The sequence below is a fragment of the Macaca mulatta genome, chromosome 1, assembly GCF_049350105.2.
Source record: "Macaca mulatta isolate MMU2019108-1 chromosome 1, T2T-MMU8v2.0, whole genome shotgun sequence".
Classification (NCBI taxonomy): Eukaryota; Metazoa; Chordata; class Mammalia; order Primates; family Cercopithecidae; genus Macaca; species Macaca mulatta.
In genome coordinates, this window is record NC_133406.1 from 3,845,917 (window position 1) to 3,866,254 (window position 20,338).

The 20,338-nt window shown below is 46.3% G+C and overlaps 2 protein-coding genes across 2 annotated transcripts in view; one reads left to right on the forward strand and one right to left on the reverse strand.

Moving 5' to 3' along the window:
• The window catches only part of KIF26B (kinesin family member 26B), a 555,676-nt gene that overhangs the window by 451,115 nt on the left and 84,223 nt on the right, over positions 1-20,338 (reverse strand). The window lies entirely within an intron of this gene.
• On the forward strand, positions 9,865-18,618 carry LOC114678651 (uncharacterized). Its single transcript, XM_077998053.1, has 3 exons — positions 9,865-10,126; positions 14,161-14,232; positions 16,208-18,618. Exon 3 carries the CDS (start codon positions 17,212-17,214, stop codon positions 18,229-18,231), a length of 1,020 nt encoding a protein of 339 aa, XP_077854179.1. The 5' UTR covers positions 9,865-10,126; positions 14,161-14,232; positions 16,208-17,211; the 3' UTR covers positions 18,232-18,618.

The following is a 20,338-nucleotide window of genomic DNA, read 5'->3' on the forward strand; positions in this document are numbered from 1 at the left end:
CCTGAGGGGCTGTTGCAGAAACTGGACTGGCACACAGCTGTTGCATGAAGTGAGGGGCACCTGTGATTTTTACATGGCCTTACTTTTACCCTTCATGCCAGAGGCCGATCAACACACCACACACCACAAAGGGCTCACGCACGGGAAAACCGGAGCAGAGATGGGTTAAGCAAGCTGGCAGACACACGGTGAGTCAGCAGTCGTCACTTCTGCCTCTGCCTCGCAGCCACTTGCTCTCGCCCCCACTCATGAGTCCTGCTTGTTCTGATTTCACACCCCCCATGCGGTGCTCCTGTAGCTGCCTTGCTATTGTTATCCTTGGCAAACCCCAGTGTATTGTTACCCCAGGCCCGAGGTCAGATGCTGTGAGAAGGCACTTGGAATGAGACACCACAGCTCCATGCAGAGCAGGTGGAATTTGGAAAGGGGCCAGTTGCTAATCACAGTAAGACAAACTTTCATTTTAGTCTCTATTTTATGGATCCCATTTGTTTACCTGCTCATTTTTGCAGGTTAGCCAGGAATGAGCTTTGATCCTGCTCCAATACCAACACCACTGTTTGCCCACGGCATTCAGCAAAGGAAGCTTGGTGAGAGAGGCAGGTCAGAAAGGAGCTCCTGCTTTGGGTTCCCAGGGCACCCAGGGCCTCCTCCCGCATGCATTCTGGTACCTGAAGTTCACATGTCCCTGGGCCCCAGAGGTCCAGCGTGGTTGTTTGTCTCTTCTGTGGCAGACCTGCCTCTCAGTGGGATGGACAGCAGCTCCTAGAAGGGGCTCTGTCTTACACCTCTGGACGCTGGGCCTTCATGTACAGTGAACTCCATAAACACCGTAGGTGGTGACAAGGAGGAAGAAATCATAATGAAAGCAAGGCGATGACAAACTCAGTACTGTCTAGAACAGTAGCCACGTCAAGCTCCCTAGGACCCCCAGGCCTGGGCTGCTCTCAACTCACCACCGGAGAATGTGTCAAGATCGAGAAGCCGCTGAGCAACGTTTTTTTGTTTTTTTTTTTAAAAAGACAGAGTCTCACTCTGTCACCAGGCTGGAGTGCATGGCGCAATCTCCGCTCACTACAACCTCCGCCTTCCCGGTTCAAGCAACTCTCCAGCCTCAGCCTCCCAAGTAGCTAGGATTACAGGCACCCACCAACACGCCCAGCTAATTTTTGTATTTTTAGTAAAGATGGGGGTTTCACCATGTTGGCCAAGCTGGTCTTGATCTCCTGGCCTCAAGTGATTCGTCCACGTTGGCCTCCCGAAGTGCTGGGATGACGGGCAGGAGCCACTGCACCCGGCCGACCAACATTCTCGATCACAAGTATCTACCCCCATCCTCTGTCACCTAAGCAAGGGCCACTGTGATGTTTCTGGACACCAGAGGGCTTCGGTGGGAAGCCTATTTCTCACGTCCAGCCTTCCTCTAGGCTGATGTGGAGCAACACTTTCCACACAATGGGTCCTGAAGAGTAATCGATTAAGGACAAGAATTCAGGGAACATGGAGAAAAGTGCTCCAGTCTCTTCCCACGAATTGAGAGGTGAGCTGAGATGACATTTCAGATGCCCACCCACGTATTCCCTGGAGGCAGGGGATATAATCTGTCAATCCCACGTAAACAAAAGGAGTCAAACTCTGTAAAATGTTTGAAGAGACTTATTCTGAGCCAAATATGAGTGACCGTGGCCTGTGACACAGCCCCAGGAGGTCCTGAGAACGCGTGCCCAAGGTGGTCGGGCTATAGCTTGGTTTTATACATTTTAGGGAAACACAAGAGGTCGATCAATACCTGTAAAATGTACATTGCTTTGGTCCTGAAAGGCAGGACAACTCAGAGGATTGCTGAGGGGTTCCTGGTCACAGGTGGATTCAAAGACTTTCTGATTGGCAATTGGTTGAGTTTACCTAAAGACCTGGAATCAACAGAAGGGAGTGTCTGGGTTAAGATAAAGGGTTATGGAAACCAAGGTTCTTATTATGCAGATGAAGCCTCCAGGTAGCAGGCTTTGGAGAGAATAGATAGTAAATGTTTCTTATCAGACTTCAAGAAGTGCCAGACTCTTAGTTAATTCTCTCCTGGATCAGGAAAAAGACCTGGAAAGGGAAGGAGATTCTCTACGGAATGCAGATTTTCCCCACAAGAGACAGCTTTGCAGGGCCATTTCAAAATATGTCAAAGAAATATATTTTAAGGCAAAATACTTTTATTTCTTTCGGGGCCTGCTATCTGTCAAGTTGGTATCTCATTGCTACAAAGAGTCTGCTTTGTCAGTCTGAAGTCTCTATTTGAATGTCAGTGCTGGTCAGCTGTGCCTGAATTCCAACGAGAGGAGGCTGTAATGGAGGCATGTCCCACCACCCATTCCCATCATGGCCTGGATTAGCATTTCAGGTTGACTTTAGAATGCCCTTCGCTGAGAGGAGGGGTCCATTCAGTTGGTTGGGGAGCTCCGAATGTTATTGTTGGTTTATACCCACCAGGGTCTTACAAAAAGTCAACCAACTCTCCTAAAAGTGGGAAAGGCTGAAAAGCACTGGCCAGGGGCAAGGACACAGAACCTCATCATTGCATCCCTCAAGGGCTAACCTTGACCTCAGCTTCCTCATCTGGACAATGGGGCTGTTGGACTCAGGGAAGGCAAAGGTCCCTTCTAAAATCTAACATTCAACATCTGCCTGCAGGTGTCCTGAAACAATGTGCACATCAGCTTCTTGTTTACAGCTAGTACATGTCATGAACCCAGGTTACATAAAGTCAAATCAGGATTTGATGTCAAATCCCAAAATGTTAGCAATATTCCTGGTCTGCAGCAGCGGTGACCTGGGAGCCCAAATTTTGTCCTAAATTCACTAGCCATTTGAAGAGAAGGATCTTAGATTTTACAGATGACAAATCTAAGACCTTAAGATGTCAAATAGCTTGTTCGAAGTCACACAACTGAGAAGGACATACCCAAGTCCTGGTCCTTTCCAGCACAAGGCAGGTAGGAAGGAGAGAGGGTAAGCAGTGGAACACCAAAGGCAGAAACCAATAAAAGGGAAGGAAAACTTCTTACAGTGACTTTAAGTGGCTCATTTAATCTCTTCATGCTTCCTCATTTCTACTTCTCAAGAAAGTATTTCAACCATTTACTAACTTTAAGTACCATGAAGGAATGGGTTATGTGAAACCAAAGAAGAACCATGTCTAACAATTTAGAAATTGCTACTCTGTGGGCAAAAAAATAAGAAGAATACATTAGTGGTACCATCTTGTTAAAGGGAAAAAAAGAATTTCCATGTCCCAGATTTTCTTAAATGGTTTTTATGTGAGATTTTGCATCTATAATATGCTGCTGCCTTCAAGAGTTTGTTTTAACTCTCAGCACAGGAATATCTCAAAAGAAGACAAACTGCTTTTTGTAAGAGAGCCCTGGCAGCACTGCCTTCTGGGTCTCCCTTTACAGCACGAAGCTACTGGGTGAGCTCACGTGTGGGCAGTGGGTTGGAAAGGGCTGTGTAATTGTACCAAGCAAAAAACATACACATGGCATGATGTACGAAGTGCTTTTGAGAATGAGCATGTGAAAATAAGGGAGGGCTCTCTAAAAGGAAAACTCACAACCTGACCATGTTTCTGATTTCAGTCTAAATGGGTTCCACACAGCTCCAATCAGGAATCTCAACAGGAATGCTCAGAGACTTCTCCTCCAAAGGACACCGGCTACAGTGAAGCTGGACACGTAACTGATTTTGGCCAGTGGAGAGATGGATAGAGGGTGTCTTGGCCCATGTTGTGCTGCTATAACATAATACCTTGGACTGGGTAATTTATAAAAAGCAAAAACTTATTTCTTTGCAGTTCTGGAGGCTGGGAAGTCCAAGATCAAGGAGCCAGCATCTGGTGAGGGTCTTCTTGCTGCGTCATAACATGGTGGAGGGCATCACATGAGCCAGAGAGAGCACAGGAAGACGAACCTCATCTTTTTATCAGAAACGCAAGATAATTCCCACGATAATGACATTAATCCATTCACAAGGGTGAGTCCTCACACCCTCACCATCTCTTGAAGGTCCCACCTCTTAACACTGTGATTGAGGATGGCGTTTCCAACATGGGAACTTTCAGGGACATATTCAAACCATAGCAGAGGAAATGTTGATTTTTAAAGTAAAAATAGGGTTTGTTTTTGTGAAGAAAATGGACTTGCTATGTCATAAGCCATGCTCCTAAAAGGTATACAGTTCCAAACCTGAAACAGGCATGGCAAAAGGCCACAAAAGGGCAGCTGCCTCCATAGCTCCCAGTGTACGGCACTCCTGAATGCCCTGGCAGCAAAGGGTGAGGGCCCCATGTGGGGCATCAGAACAGCTCCACAAAAAATTACATGTTACGTCACAGCACGTAGCTGAGATCAATAAAACGGGAAAACAGATTTCCTCCCCAGTCACCCTTCCCCCAGAACTAAGAATGTTCCATTCTTATACGCACTTTTGGAAATCGCTACAAATGTCTTTCAACAGAAACTGCTCAGACCCAAAAACCTGAGCTCATCATTTCAGCCAGGATGCCTTTCCAGAATAAGTCATCATTCAAAAAGAATGTGTTATTTTTCCTGTAGCAAAAACGAAAGCCCTCCTCCCCAACCTCCTTTGTTAATTTTCATAGAATTGCCTTTACCCTCACCCTGTAAAACATGAGGAAATTCCAATCTTTCGCTCTGGAAAGTTACAACACCTGAGTAGTTCTGGGCACAATGTCCAGCAGAAATTACTGTATGTCTACCATGTGCCTAGCACTGCTAGTTATGCCACCCTATCCAAGGGACATGCAACCTGATGAAATTCTAGAAACAAAGTTAATCAGAAAGAAAAACGACTGCTAAAGTCAATGCTTTACAGGTCATCTTCTCAGTAAATATTGAATGATGTAGAAAATGCCCACAATGTTAAAGAAAAAAAGCAGGACTTCGGCTGGGTGCAGTGGCTCACACCTGTAATCTCAGCACTTTGGGAGGCCGAGGTGGGCAGATCACGAGATCAAGAGATGGAGACCATCCTGGTTAACACGGTGAAACCCCATCTCTACTAAAAATACAAAAATTAGCCACGCATGGTGGCGGGCACCTGTAGTCCCAGCTACTGGGGAGGCTGAGGAAGGACAATGGCGTGAACCCGGGAGGTGGATGGAGCTGGTAGTGAGCGGAGATTGCGCCACTGCACTCCGGCCTGGGCGGCAGAGTGAGGTTCTTGTCAAAAAAAAAAAAAAAAAAAAAAAAAAGCAGGACTTCAAAGTCTATAGACAGGAAAATTAGAAACAAAACAAAACAACAACAAAAAAATTTTTAATCTGTATATAATTTAAGAATAAATAGAAAAACTGAAAAGTCCTGTAACCATTTTTAAAAATTAAGTTAGTAGTTCAAAATTGACACATGAATAACCCCCATGTCCAAATGGTTTTAGAGACAAATCCTACCAAATTGTATTAATCCAATCTTATGTAAACTCTTCAGAGAGTAGAAAAAGAGGAAACATACCCCAACTTATTTCCTGAAGCTAGTATCATCCTGAAACCAAACTAAATGAAGGGAGTGCAAGTCAAATCCAGCAATATCTTTTTAAATAATAATAATGACCAAAGCATCTTTGATGCAGATAATGTAAGAATCATTTAACATTAAAAAAAATCTCTTAATGTAACTCCTAAATTAACATATTAAGAGGCAGGGTGCAGTGGTTCACACCTGTAATCCCAGCACTTTGGGAGGCCAAGGCGGGCAGATCACCTGAGGTCAGGAGTTTGAGACCAGCCTGACCAATATGGTGAAGCCCCATCTCTACTAAAAATGCAAAAATTAGCCAGGCGGGCACCTGGAGTCCCAGCTACTCGGGAGGTTGAGGCAGGAGAATGGCACGAACCTGGAGCCGGAGCTTTCAGTGAGCCAAGATCGTGCAGGCACTCCAGCCTGGGCGACAGAGCAAGACTCTGTCTCAAAAAAAAAAAAAAAAAAAAAAAAAAATTAAGAAAAAAATTATCACCTCAATGGATGTAGAGAAAACATTTCATAAAATTCAATTCTGATCTATGAAATTTAAAAAATATTAGCAATCTGGGACAAAAATGTCCTGACCTTGATTAAAGGGTGTGTACCCACATCACACAGTGAACATCATACTTAATGGCTAAATGATAGAAGCAGTCCCTTACCAAACTTAGAAGTGACAAGGATTCTCACCATCATTACTTCTATCCAACACAGTACTAGAGACCCTAGCTAGAAGAGTATGACAAGAAAATCAATAAGAGAAATTAGGATTGAAAAGAAAGAGACAAAATATTATCTGCAATTATGACAAAAGAGTCATAACTGAAGATATGATAATCTACATGGAATATTCAAGAAGATCTACAAAGCATTAGACTTAATAAAACAGTTCAGTTTGTTATATATCTCATTAATAGTAAAAACCCATATAGGTCAACAGCAATCAATCAATTAGAAAATGTAAGTTTTGGCCGGGCGCGGTGGCTCAAGCCTGTAATCCCAGCACTTTGGGAGGCCGAGACGGGCGGATCACGAGGTCAGGAGATCGAGACCATCCTGGCTAACACGGCGAAACCCTGTCTCTACTAAAAACACAAAAAATTAGCCGGGCGAGGTGGCGGCGCCTGTAGTCCCAGCTACTCGGGAGGCTGAGGCAGGAGAATGGCAGGAACCCGGGAGGCGGAGCTTGCAGTGAGCTGAGATCTGGCCACTGCACTCCAGCCTGGGCGACAGAGCAAGACTCCGTCTCAAAAAAAAAAAAAAAAAATGTAAGTTTTAAAAAGAATAATCCATTCATAGTAACAAATAATAGCCCTAAAGTACCTAAGAAGAATTCCAACAAAATATGTTAATGCCTTTATGGAGAATATAAACATTTACCAAAAGGCAATAAAGAAAACACAAATGAATGAAGAACTATATAATATGTTCATATATGGGAAGACCAATTTTTTTTTTTTTTTGAGACAAGGTCTCACTCCTGTTGCCCAGGCTGCAGTACAGAGGTGCAATCTTGGCTCATTGCAGCCTCAAATTCCTGGGCTCAGGTGATTCCCCCACCTCAGCCTTCCTAGTAGCTGGGACTACAGATGTGCGACACCACACCCAGCTAGAAGAGATGGGTTTTTACCACATTGCCCAGACGGGTCTCAAACTCTTGGGCTCAAGTGATCTGCCTGCCTTGGCCTCCCAAAGTGCTGGGATTACAGGCATCAGCCACCAGGCCAAGCCAAGACCAGATATTTTTAAAGATGTAAATTATCCTTACATTAATCTAAAAATCCCAAGCAATTCTGACAGAAAATATACATTAATCCTAATATATACATATTAGTCATATATATGTATATATAAACCATATATACATATATATATTTGGCAGAACTTGACAAGCTAGTCATAAGAGCCGAGAATAAATAAGACAAGGCAGGGGACAATTTATGCTATTAAATATTAAAATTTATAAAGTGAGTTAAATGGTGTAGAATTCAGTCCAGAGATAGACAACACAAACAGGAGAACTTGGTATGCCAGAGGAAGCATCACAAATCAGTGAGGACATGACAGACCATTCAACAAACAGTGCAGAAACTACTGGCTACTTTTAGCCAAAAATGAAAAATGAGATTCATATATTTTACCAGTCACAAAAATAACCTCCAATTAGGTTACAGTCTTAAATACAAAAAGGAATGTGTTAAAATTATTAGAGAAAGATATAAGGAGCTACCTTTATGAATGGGATAGGCATTTTTTTGGTATGATATTAAAATTATAAAGCATTGAAGAAAAACAGATATTACTGTTGGATGCGCAAAAGACAATATAAACACAGATTAGGAGAAGATATTTGAAATTAACATAACTGTGCAGAGAAAAGTTAAAATTAGAAAGTTAGAAGACCTACCTGCAAGGTTGACTCTTGGCTGGCACCTGAGAACTTAAAATTTCAGGAGGGTTCCCACCATTCCCAGAACTGATAAGAGGGACTCACTGTGCCTAAACTATTTGTACAAATAGTGTGGTTTATGCTCGACACCTGCTTTCCTTCTGAGAATCTGGAATTTGGGTACAGGCAAGGCAGAGGCTGCCTACATGACCAGCTCCCAACAAAAACCTCGGTCCCTAAGTCTCTAATGAGCTTTCCTGGCAGACAACACTTCACACCTGTTGTCATAACATGATGCTGGGGAAACGAAGTGTGCCCTGTGTGACTGGAGAAGGCTCTTGGAAGCTTGCACAGGGTTTCCTCTGGACCCCACCCTCTGTGCCTTTTCCCCTGGCTAATTTTGCTTTGTATCTCTTTACTGTAATAAATCTTTGCTGTGAGTAGGACTATCGGCTGAGCCTCTTGAGCATCCTAGTGAGTTACTGAGCCTAGAAGTGGTCTTGGGAACCCCCAATATCGTAACAAAAGATTTACATTCAGATATCCTAAAATTCAATTACAATAATGGACATGAATAAGACAATACAATGAGGAAAAACATGGGCAAAGAAAATAGGCAATTCTTAAAAGAGCAAAATCGCATGGTCAATAAAACTAGCAAAAGATGTTCCATCGCAAAACAAGAACACATCGTTTTATCCTCATCAGAGGACGGCAGGATTTTAGAATCTGAAAATATAGAATGGTAGCGAGATTTGTTGAGAAACCACTTTGGAGAACAAACAGGCACCATCTAGTTAAGCTGAAGACTGTGTGTGTGTCCTGTGAGCCAGCACATTACATGAGCAAGACAGGTATGAAGAGTTACTTGCACAAGTTTATTATAGCACTGCTTGTAATCGTGGAACATTGGAAGTCACTTCAGTGTCCATCAAAAGAAGAACAGCTAAGGGAATCATGGGATAGTCATTCATCAGAAAGTAATACCACAGTTCAAATAAACCAAATGGTCAGGCATGGTGGCTCACGCCTGTAATCCCAGCACTTTGGGAGGCCGAGGCGGGCGGATCATGAGGTCAGGAGACTGAGACCATCCTGGCTAACACGGTGAAACCCCGTCTCTACTAAAAATACCAAAAAATTAGCCGGGCGAGGTGGCGGGCACCTGTAGTCCCAGCTACTCGGGAGGCTGAGTCAGGAGAATGGCGTGAACCCGGGAGGCGGAGCTTGCAGTGAGCCGAGATCGCGTCACCCGCACTCCAGCCTGGGTGACAGAGCGAAACTCCGTCTCAAAAAAACAAAACAAAACAAAAAAATCACCTTACTCCACCTGTGTTATGGACAGATGCCACATTACCTCCTCTGACACTGCTTCACTTGCCCCCCGCCTTACGCCTTACCCAGCTAAAGCGAAATCACTTTCTTTGTTCTTATTTCAAACCTCTCTCTAAAAAGGTAACCTGCAGGAGTTTCTCCAGAGATATACAATCTCCACAAAGGCTTCTTCAGTACACAAGACAACAGAACGTATTCAGTGCATTCACATCCCACTGACTGGTCTCCACTCGGAGGTACAGACTGATTTACACTTGATATTCTCGGTCCATCATTTACTGGCTATTTCCATAGGAGAAGATATGTCAGAGATATTGGAAAATATCTCAGATGGAAAAGAAGAAATAAACTCACAAATCAAGTTCAGTTTAAACTACTGTGGGGGATAATCATGCGTTCGCTTAAAGAGAGATTTTACGAGGAGGTTTAACCATAAAAGCGAGGAAGTGTTATCTGAACCTGCTGTGAAGAGCACATGAGCTCATTACGATTTAGTTCTTGGCAGCAACAACCTTCGCCACGGCAGAGCATGCAAAAGCAAGAGAGTGTCTGTGACCATGATTAATAATTAGTGGATTTGGTGAGTATTGTTCCCAAGTTCAGGAAATAGCCAGAGTTCAGTCTCTGGCCAAACCTACGTATCTTCACACAGCAAAAGCTGTTCTAGGACAGTTATGGAAGCAGAAGGCCACTCTGGAGGAATCGGAGAAGTCTAGAAGGGAAGTGTGCCTTCTCACAGGCAGGCAGAGGCATGCCAGGCGCCCTCAGTGATGCCGTGCTGAACGATGGCTCTCAGACCTCTGACGGCAGCTCCCTGCAAAAAGTCCTTCCACAGCCAAGACAGCGTTCCAGCTAATACTGCTGAAGTTCCCAAGTAGGTCACAGTATCTTTCTCAATGTGCTCTGTTATTTCGGGGTATAAAAATATACTACTGGCATTTGTATCACACCGAGGGAAAAAAAAAGCCATGCTTCTTAGCTGTAAGCCTCAGACTCACCCAGGCTGTTGAGCATAATGAAGCCATTTGGATGTGCATGGCCGTGATGGCACTGCTGGTGGTGTGACTAATAGAAGTAGTTTTCCCTCATCTTCCCTTATCACCCAGTGAGACTGAGGACTGGAACTAGGGCTAACGTGGGCTCTGGTGAGCTGAGGGCATCTGCTGCAACAGCTCCCTGCAGAGAAGTTCAGAAAGGTACACAGAGGAAAAGAAAAAACGGCCAGGATCGCTGCAGAATGTCACAATAAAATAGTGGTTGAGGCCAAGAGGCTCCCGTCTCTGTTCTCTCTTCTCCAAACAGACGTCTTAACTGTTCTGGGGCAAGGCCTGCCTTCTAGTTTAAGAGATGGCTGATATTTCGTCAACATGTCTTAATGATTTTCCTATGAAATTCAAAGTCTAGGTTCCAACCTTTAGGACCCTGCAAGTCCACTCTGCATCCCTCGGGCCTGCTTCCTCTTACTCCCATAAACAAGTTCGCTCCAGTGACAGCCCAGAGCTGCCAAGCTACCGTGCCCTGCTTCTCAGGCAGAATGTCGGCCTCTTCTCTTTGTTAGCATGTCCTACCTCAAACATTCACCAACTTTCTATTCCTCCAAGCAACTCAAATTTTAATTGTTTTTTTTGGTTTGTTTTGTTTTGTTTTGAGATGCAGTTTCGCTCTGCTGCCCAGGCTGGAGTACACTGGCGGGATCTTGGCTCATTGTCACCTCCCCTGCCCAGGTTCAAGCAATTCTCCTGCCTCAGCCTCCCAAGTAGCTGGGATTATAGGTGCACACCACCACGCCCGGCTATTTTTTTTTTTTTTAGTAGAGACGAGGTTTCACCATGTTGGTCAGGCTAGTTTCGAACTCCTGACCTCAAGTGATCCATCCGCCTCAGCCTCCCAAAGTGCTGGGATTATAGGCATGAGCCACCATGCCTGGCCAAAATTTTAAACATTAAAAAAAAAAAAAAAAAAAAGGCTGGGCACGGTGGCTCAAGCCTGTAATCCCAGCACTTTGGGAGGCTGAGGCAGGCGGATCACGAGGTCAGGAGATCGAGACCATCCTGGCTAACACGGTGAAACCCCCGTCTCTACTAAAAATACAAAAAATTAGCCGGGTGTGGTGGTGGGCACCTGTAGTCCCAGCTACTCGGGAGGCTGAGGCAGGAGAATGGCGTGAACCCGGGAGGCGGAGCTTGCAGTGAGCTGAGATCCGGCCACTGCACTCCAGCCTGGGCGACAGAGCGAGACTCCGTCTCAAAAAACAAAACAAAACAAAACAAAACAAAAAAAACTCCTAAGCAGCCACAGTGGCAGGCGCTGTTAAGAACACAGAAAAGTGAGTGATTTACACTCTTACCAGTTTGTCCAGATCTTTACTCTCCGGCCCCTCTGCACTTACAATCTACATCAGTGTCAATGTGGTCACATGCTGCTTTTTAAAGTTTGGGGGTGTGTGTGTATGTGTGTGTACATAAATAACACACTTTACGTGTACGTGTGTGTGTTCTGCCCTTACAAGCAACCTTTTCAGGGCCCATCTATATATATTATAATGTCTCCAAAGAACTCAGCACACAGCTCTGCAGACTATGGAATTCCTTTGTCTTCTAACCATAGAAAAGAGCCCACATTTTTGTCTTAGGACGACTTGAAATTCACGATATTTAACAACTTTGTGGCATGGGCATCAATCAGAATGGATTCCTCAGTGACGATGGGAATGTGGATTCCTCAATGACGATGGGAATGCTGGGTGTGTGGGTGTCCGTCTGTCTCCCTACTAGAATATAAACCAGCTGGAGTGCTGAACAGAGCCCTGGAGACCCACTGTGGGATCAGGTGTCAACCCTTTCACTGCTGATTTGTGGGGAGGTCGCAGAGATCCTAGAGGCAGGGTCTGGGTGGTGGGGAGACTGGGACTCAGCAGCAGTTCTTGACCAACATGTGTGGCAGTGTCTCAATATTTTAACAGGTGCTGAGTGGTGTGGCCCTCTGTATGTGTGCCAGCTAAATATTCACCTTGCTGTTGATGCTGTTGAAGATGAGGATGATGAAGACAACAGCATCGCTCATCCCCAGACAGATCAATGATTCTGAAGAGCAGAGCCTTGGCTCAGGCGGCATCTAAGTCACCTGGGTTAACACCTAAAAAGTGGAACTTTATGAAAGGGGTTATTTTCAAGAATGACATTTGAGGAGGCAAAAATTCCAAGGCTGTATTTTTAAGTCCTTTATTCGGCTGTAAATCTTAAGTCCACCCACAGTTGATCCAGAAAACCACACAAAGTTATTCTGCAAACCTTTCTTTTTTTTTTTTTTTCTTTTTTGAGGCAGAGTCTCACTCTGTCACCCAGGCTGGAGTATAATGGCATGATCTCGGCTCATGGCAACCTCTGCCTCCCAGGTTCAAGTGATTCTCCTGCCCCAGCCTCCTGAGTAGCTGGGATTACAGGCACCCGTAATCATGCCTGGCTAATTTTTTGTGTGTGTATTTTTGTAGAGATGGGGTTTCACCATGTTGGCCAGGCTGGTCCTGCACTGCTAACTTCAGGTGATCTGCCCACCTCGGCCTCCCGAAGTGCTGGGATTACAGGCATGAGCCACCACGCCCGGCCACTCTGCAAACCTTTCAAAGGTCTGCAGTCTGCACTGAGCCAGGTGTGTAAATAAAGCCCTACCCTCTGCTAAGAACCATCAACACGTGTTCCAGGAAACTGAAATCTGACCAGGCATCACCCCATTCAGAAAGGGCAACAGGAAGACCCGGCATTCTCAAACTCCCCACCTTGGGATTGAACCCAGGGGTGACAGCAGTCTGCACCACTGAGGGCTTTGATCATCAGTAGACCACCTGGTGGCTATCTCAGGGAGACAAACAGGCAGATGAGGCATCCGGGACAAAGGCCCGATCGCTCAGACAGACACCAGGCAAAGCCACGGACAGCTTGACATCTGCAGACCTTCGGACCTTCCATTCAGATCGCGTCTGCTAAACAGTCAACTGCCTCCATCAAGTTCTTTTTTATTCTGAGTCTTTCATCAGCCCACCACTGAGGCTCACAGGCCCCCTGCATGGAGCTCTACAGCTTTCAGAAGGAAAAGAAACCACGAACCTCAGGACTGCGGTGACTGGAAATTCTTGAGCGTTTAAAACATTTCATCCTCTTTTCACCCGAATTCACCCTTCTGACTTGTGATCTGGATAGTGACTGCCATCACGAGCAGTCATGATGGACTTCTAAGGTGGAAGGGACTTAGAAGAACACAAAGAATCACTCACAGGAGTAACAGGAGGACTAAGAAGCATCCAAGTCCAAAGCTATTCTGTGTGTGTGTGTGTGTGTGTGTGTGTGTGTGTGTGTGTGTGTGTGTTCCTTCTCACAAACATTTTCAGATAGTTTGAAGTCGGGTTACAAAGAACACCTAAGATGACAATATGAAGAGAGAGAATAGAGAAGGCCAGTGTCATATGGGAAGTCAGGCGAGAGGAGGGGCGGGGGGGAGGGGAGGGGAGAAGGGAGGGGAGAAGGGGGAGGGGAGAGGGGAGGGGAGGGGGAGGCGACGGGAGGGGGAGGCGAGGGGAGGGGATAGGGGATGGGAGGGGAAGGGAGGGTGTCTTGCCATTTCATGAGTCTTTCTCTGTGTTCTATGACGTAAATGTCCCCCTCATTTTCTGGGCCTGGCTCCCTCTCGAACTCAACTAAGCACAATAAAATTGGTCTACAGCAAAAGTCTTTCCCAACTGCAGCTGAAGCTAGAGTGCCATTCCATAGTCACAGAACTTTAAAAGCAAAATATTCATCCTTTCATAGATTTTACCGACCCTATGGTAGTAGAACCGCATATCATGACAATATGCAAGACGTCATTCCGTATTTCTCAAGAAGAGACTCTGACATATCTTGGATTGTCTTTCAGAGTAATGGAACAAACGGGCTTTCAGAAGAACATACAGACTAATATTTAGAAGAAAACATAAAAGGAGGCCAGGTACAGTGGCTCACTCCTATAATCCCAGCACTTTGGGAGGCTAAGGTGGGAAGATTGCTTGAGGCCAGGAGTTCGAGATCAGCCTGGGTGACGCAGCAAGACCCAATCTCAATCAATCAATCAATCAATCAATAAAAATTAGCCAGGCATGATGGCACATGCTTGTAGTCCTAGCTACTTAAGAGGCTGAGGCAGGATGATTGCTTGAGCCCAGGGGCTGGAGACTGCAGTGAGCCATGATCACACCACTGTATTCCAGCCTGGGCATCAGTGCACTGCAATCTCCACCTCCCAGATTCAAGCAATTCTCCTGCCTCAGCCTCCCAAGTAGCTGGGACTACAGGTGCGTGCCACCATGCCCAGCTAATTTTTTTTGTATTTTTAGTACAGATGGAGTTTGTATTTCTTAGATAAATCACTCAAAAAGCATAAGCAATACAGAAGAATGGGGGTAAATTTGGCTTTATTGAAGTTAAAACTTCTTTTTAAAAAGACTCTTTAAACACCGTGAAAATTCCAACCACAGACTGGGAGGAGAAACATGTCACACACATAACCAACAAAAGATCCTTTTATGTATATATATATAAAGAACCCATACCCTACATCAGTAAGGACAACACATGCATCGAACAGAAAAATGGGCAAAGGATGTGAACGTTCAGGTCATGGAAGGGGAAACGCAACGGGCACTGGCAAAGATATCGATCTCACCAGGAACCAGGGAGATGCTGGTTCAAACAATGAGCCAGCACTTCTCACCCATGTGACTGGCAAATATTTAAAGTTTGATAAAGACAAGTGTTGGCAAGGGAGAAACGGGATGGGCGTGTCCTACTGGAACAGCCACTTTGGAGAGCAATTTGATAACAAGTTGTAAAGTTGAAGACATGTACAACTTATGACTTGACGGTTTACCTCCTTCCTGCTCTGAATATACCACAGAGAACTTCCATGTAGGTGCAAAAGAATACATATGCAAGAATGCACACAGCAGCACTGTAGGTAACCGAGGGAAAAAACCGAAATGTCCATCCACAGGAGAAGTAAACAAACCACCTACGGCCAGGAGCTGTGACTCACACCTGTAATCCCAGCACTTTGGGAGGCTGAGGCGGGCAGATCACAAGGTCAGGAGTTTGAGACGAGCCTGACCAACATGGTGAAACCCCGTCTCTACTAAAAATACAAAAATTAGCCGGGCATGGTGGGTACATGCCTGTAATCCCAGCTACTCAGGAGGCTGAGGCAGGAGAATTGCTTGAACCCGGAAGACAGAGGTTGCAGTGAGCCGAGATCATGCCACTGCACTCCAGCCTGGGCGACAGAGCGAAACTCCATCTCAAAAAAAAAAAAAAACATATGTATACAATGGAGCACTATGCAGCTGCTAATACTATGTATGTGTCAACTTGAATAAATTTCAAAAACATCATATTGAGTGAAAAGGCAAATTGCAGATGTCATGCACAATATATCATTTACATACAAATTTTTAATAGTCCAACACAATGTATGTGTTTCGATTTCTTAGGTAGAATATCTAGCTCAAATGAGGACACCATACATGGGCTAGTTAACCCAAGTATAGACATTACCCTTTCTAAGGAAAGAGATCAGGACGGGGAAGGGTACCCTGAGCACCTCAGCTAAATCTTTATTGTTTCCATCTCTTAAAATAAAATGGGATTTGAAGTACATATGGCATAGCAGTAAGATCTGGTAGTGATAATGCTGGACATTCAATATCTTCCCTATTCTTTTGGGCGAGGCATAGAGACAGGGTCTCACTATGTAGCCCAGGCTGGTCTCAAACTCCTGGCCTCAAGAGATCCTCCAGCCTTTGCCTCCCAAAGCACTGGGATTATGTTATTCTCTATTCTTATCTATGTGTCTGAAATATTTTAAAATAATGTGAGCTTTGAGATGCTATTTTAAAACTAACAGTCAGGCATTTTTCTCTTTTGTTTCCCAGGCAAAGACAGACATTCTAGGCAGAGGAAATGGTATGATGAAAAGCACAGAGGCTCTAGGAGATGTGAGAATTTCAAGGAATGACAATGCCTGCATCTTGAATGGCTGGAGATGAGGCCGGGTGAGTCAGGAATGAGCCTTGAAGGCGACCTGAGAAATGGGGACGGAGCTCATAGCACGGGCAAAGGGGAGCCACCAGAGCCGAGTCCCCAAAGCAAGCACCTTCCAGAGGCTGCGCCCAGTGCTACCGCTGCCGCTGTGAAGCACTGCCCACAGGAGGGAGCGGGCAGCCACTTGGGGCTACCATGGGCCCTGGGTGGGGCTGTGTCTGCCGCCATAGCAGCCGTACCCGTGGACCTCCAGCCGTCCACAGGATGACACAGGTGGACACAGGGTGAGTCACTGTCTCCTGAGGTCATTGGGCTGCAAGGAAAGGGCAGGTTTGGGCCAGCTTCTACGAAGGCCCTCGACTGTGACCTATAAGGGACCTGGGAGCCCTTCTACCACTTTGGGGGTCCTGGGATTTTACTGCTCCTGCTTCCTCACATGCTCTGAGCATAGCAGTGCCAGCTGGTGCCCAGCTCCAAGTTCCACCTCTTCTCCTACTTAGAACCAGACCACGGACAGCAGACCAACAGCCAGCAGGCTCTGGAGAAGCCGATCTAGCCGCCTCCCTCTGGCCAAACGAGGATCTAAAACCCACCGGCCGCTTTTCCTCTGTCGGGGCACCCTCTGGCTTCGTGGTCTTCCCCGGGCTCTGGTCATCCTGGTCATTCCACCTCCAGGCTCCCTGCTGATCTCTGGGAATGACACCCCTAAACCCTTCAGAGCGGCACTCAGGAAATACCGACATTCACTGGTCACGGGAAGAAACTCCTCATTGCCCATGATTTTCCTGACAGGTGTATTCCGAGCCAACGAACAGCTGCTTAATAAGGCTGGGCTATACTCTGTTTCCCAATCCCCAGGCCCTGTGAGACCCAAGGGTGGAAAAGGTGGAGATCCATGAGCCCTGGGCAGGGACTGTGGGGGCAGGAACGTTGGGCGGGGCCAGATCCTCTGTCTTTGAGCTCAGGGCACAGAGGAAGCAACTCTCTTTCCACCTGGTTCTCCAAGTCACTTCAGGCTCTCTCCCAGGCCAGTTCTCACCTTCCTCCGGCCTCCCGAACCACCTGGTTCTCCAAGTCACTTCAGGCTCTCTCCCAGGCCAGTTCTCACCTTCCTCCGGCCTCCCGAACCACCTGGTTCTCCAAGTCACTTCAGGCTCTCTCCCAGGCCAGTTCTCACCTTCCTCCGGCCTCCCGAACCACCTGGTTCTCCAAGTCACTTCAGGCTCTCTCCCAGGCCAGTTCTCACCTTCCTCCGGCCTCCCGAACCACCTGGTTCTCCAAGTCACTTCAGGCTCTCTCCCAGGCCAGTTCTCACCTTCCTCCGGCCTCCCGAACCACCTGGTTCTCCAAGTCACTTCAGGCTCTCTCCCAGGCCAGTTCTCACCTTCCTCCGGCCTCCCGAACCACCTGGTTCTCCAAGTCACTTCAGGCTCTCTCCCAGGCCAGTTCTCACCTTCCTCCGGCCTCCCGAACCACCTGGTTCTCCAAGTCACTTCAGGCTCTCTCCCAGGCCAGTTCTCACCTTCCTCCGGCCTCCCGAACCACTTGGTTCTCCAAGTCACTTCAGGCTCTCTCCCAGGCCAGTTCTCACCTTCCTCCGGCCTCCCGAACCACTTGGTTCTCCAAGTCACTTCAGGCTCTCTCCCAGGCCAGTTCTCACCTTCCTCCGGCCTCCCGAACCACTTGGTTCTCCAAGTCACTTCAGGCTCTCTCCCAGGCCAGTTCTCACCTTCCTCCGGCCTCCCGAACCACTTGGTTCTCCAAGTCACTTCAGGCTCTCTCCCAGGCCAGTTCTCACCTTCCTCCAGCCTCCCGAACCACCTGGCCCACAGCCTCCAGCCTCCCTCTGGCAGGTCCCTGTGGCCTCCCAGCTTCCTCCCACAGCAGCATCTCCTGCCTCTCCCAGCTTCTCTAAACGTATTGTTGCTTTTCGGATATGGCTATATCTCACTAAAACTTCCCTTGTTGCTCTCTGCTGTCTCCCCTCCAGCCCTAACAGAGCTTTTGGTAGAAATGTTAATATATCACGAGCCCCCTCCTACCTTTTAGAAATTTTCCCTAGAAGAAAAAAGATGAAATACAATGTCACAAGAGTCTGAGGGCAGTAGTATTTCTACACATCCTATACACACCCGTATGTCTGTACATGTATGTGTATATGCAGCTTCCTCTAAACAAACCAAAAATGCAGGACTTTAAAATTCTAGGACTTACGAAATGGAAAACGAATTCTACAAACCCAAAGTTACGATTTTCAGACATTTCCACACCGAGGTATGTACACTAAGGTGTAACTGATCAACCCAACTCTACAAATTACAGCAACTGTGCCCTGCCTTTTCCCTCCCCTAAGAAGAGAAAACTAAAGCGAGTGTGGCCATGGAAGCTGCGAAAGTGGACTCAGGAAGTCGTTAGGGACCAGAATAACCCCTAGGGATGCAGGAAGACCATGTGGTTTTCACCGGAAATGATTCTCTTTTTTTTTGAGACAAGAGTCTCTGTTGCCCAGGCTGGAATGCAGTGGCACAATCTTGACTCACTGCAGCCTCCACCTCCCAGGTTCAAGCAATTCTCATGCCTCAGCCTCCTTAGTAACTGGGACTACAGGTGGGCGCCACGACACTCGGCTAATTTTTATATTTTTAATAGAGTTTCTCCATGTTTCCCAGGCTGGTCTCGATCTCCTGACCTCAAGTGATCTGCCCGCCTCGGCCTCCCAAAGTGCTGGGTTTATAGGCGTGAGTCACCACACCTGGCCGGAAAGTGACTCTTTATATAGTAAAATAAAAATACATTGTCAGGAAAGACAACTTTTGGAAGGAAAAACACTGAAACATTCAGAAAATCATTTTACTGGTCGGGACACCATGGTTCGTGCCTGTAATCCCAACATTCTGGGAGGCCAGATCACCTGAGGTCAGGAGTTCAAGACCAGCCTGCCCAGCATGATGAAAACCCATCTCTACTAACAATACAAAAAATTAGCCAGTTGTGGTGGCAGGCGCCTGTAATCCCATCTTCTATGGAGGGTGAAGCAGGAGAATTACTTGAACCTGGGAGGCGGAGGTTGCAGTGAGCTGAGATTGTGCCACTGCACTCCAGCCTGGGCAACACAGAGAGACTCTGTCTCAAACAACAACAACAACAACAACAAAACCCAAACAAAAGAAAATCATTTTACTAACCATAATCCTAGTCAATGAATCAAAAATGTGTTCTTCATCTATTAATGGCATTTCCTTTAAGTTGTTGATAAAAATTGATGCAAAGAAAGAATCCACTTTCTAGTAAATCATTAAAATGTAGCTCTTCTGGAAAGTGAATCAGAGGGTCATTTTTATTGGCTCATGACCTTTTTTATTGGCCTCATGTCGATATCTGCTTCTTCGCCTTGTGCATCATCATCATTTTCTGAGGGACTGCAGCCTGATATCTGCACGGATGACAGAAGAACATGGAGGCATTCTCTAGAGGAGAATTAACTCCTGCCCATGTCCATCTTCCACTGAATGTCTTGGGCCTCCCATTACACAGGCCATTCTGAGAGGGGAAGTAAAATGAATGGGCTGGGAGAAGGACAGCGATGTGAGGCAGAAAATACAACTCTTGCAGTAGATGGCGGAAAACAAAATTAGACGTAAGAAACCACGTCTCCATATCAATGGCTCCTCAAAGTCAGGTCTACGGAGAGTTTGCTACCAAACTGAGAGTAAGCATTTAGAATTTTTTGCAGAAATATGTATAATTTTATATCAGTTGGGTTTTTTGTTTTGTTTTGTTTTTTGAGACAGTTTCGCTCTGTTGCCCAGGCTGGAGTGCAATGACGCCTTCTCAGTTCACTGCAACCTCCGCCTCCCGGGTTCAAGCAATTCTCCTGCCTCAGCCTCCCGAGTAGCTGGGATTACAGGCACCTACCACCACGTCCGGCTAATTTTTTGTATTTTTAGTAGAGACGGGGTTTCGCCATGTTGGGCAGGCTGGTCTCGAACTCCTGACCTCAAGTGATCCGCCCGCCTTGGCCT

Coding starts and splice junctions, on each gene's coding strand:
- LOC114678651 (XM_077998053.1), top strand. CDS start 17,212: ATGAGCCCTGGGCAGGGACTGTGGGGGCAGGAACGTTGGGCGGGGCCA.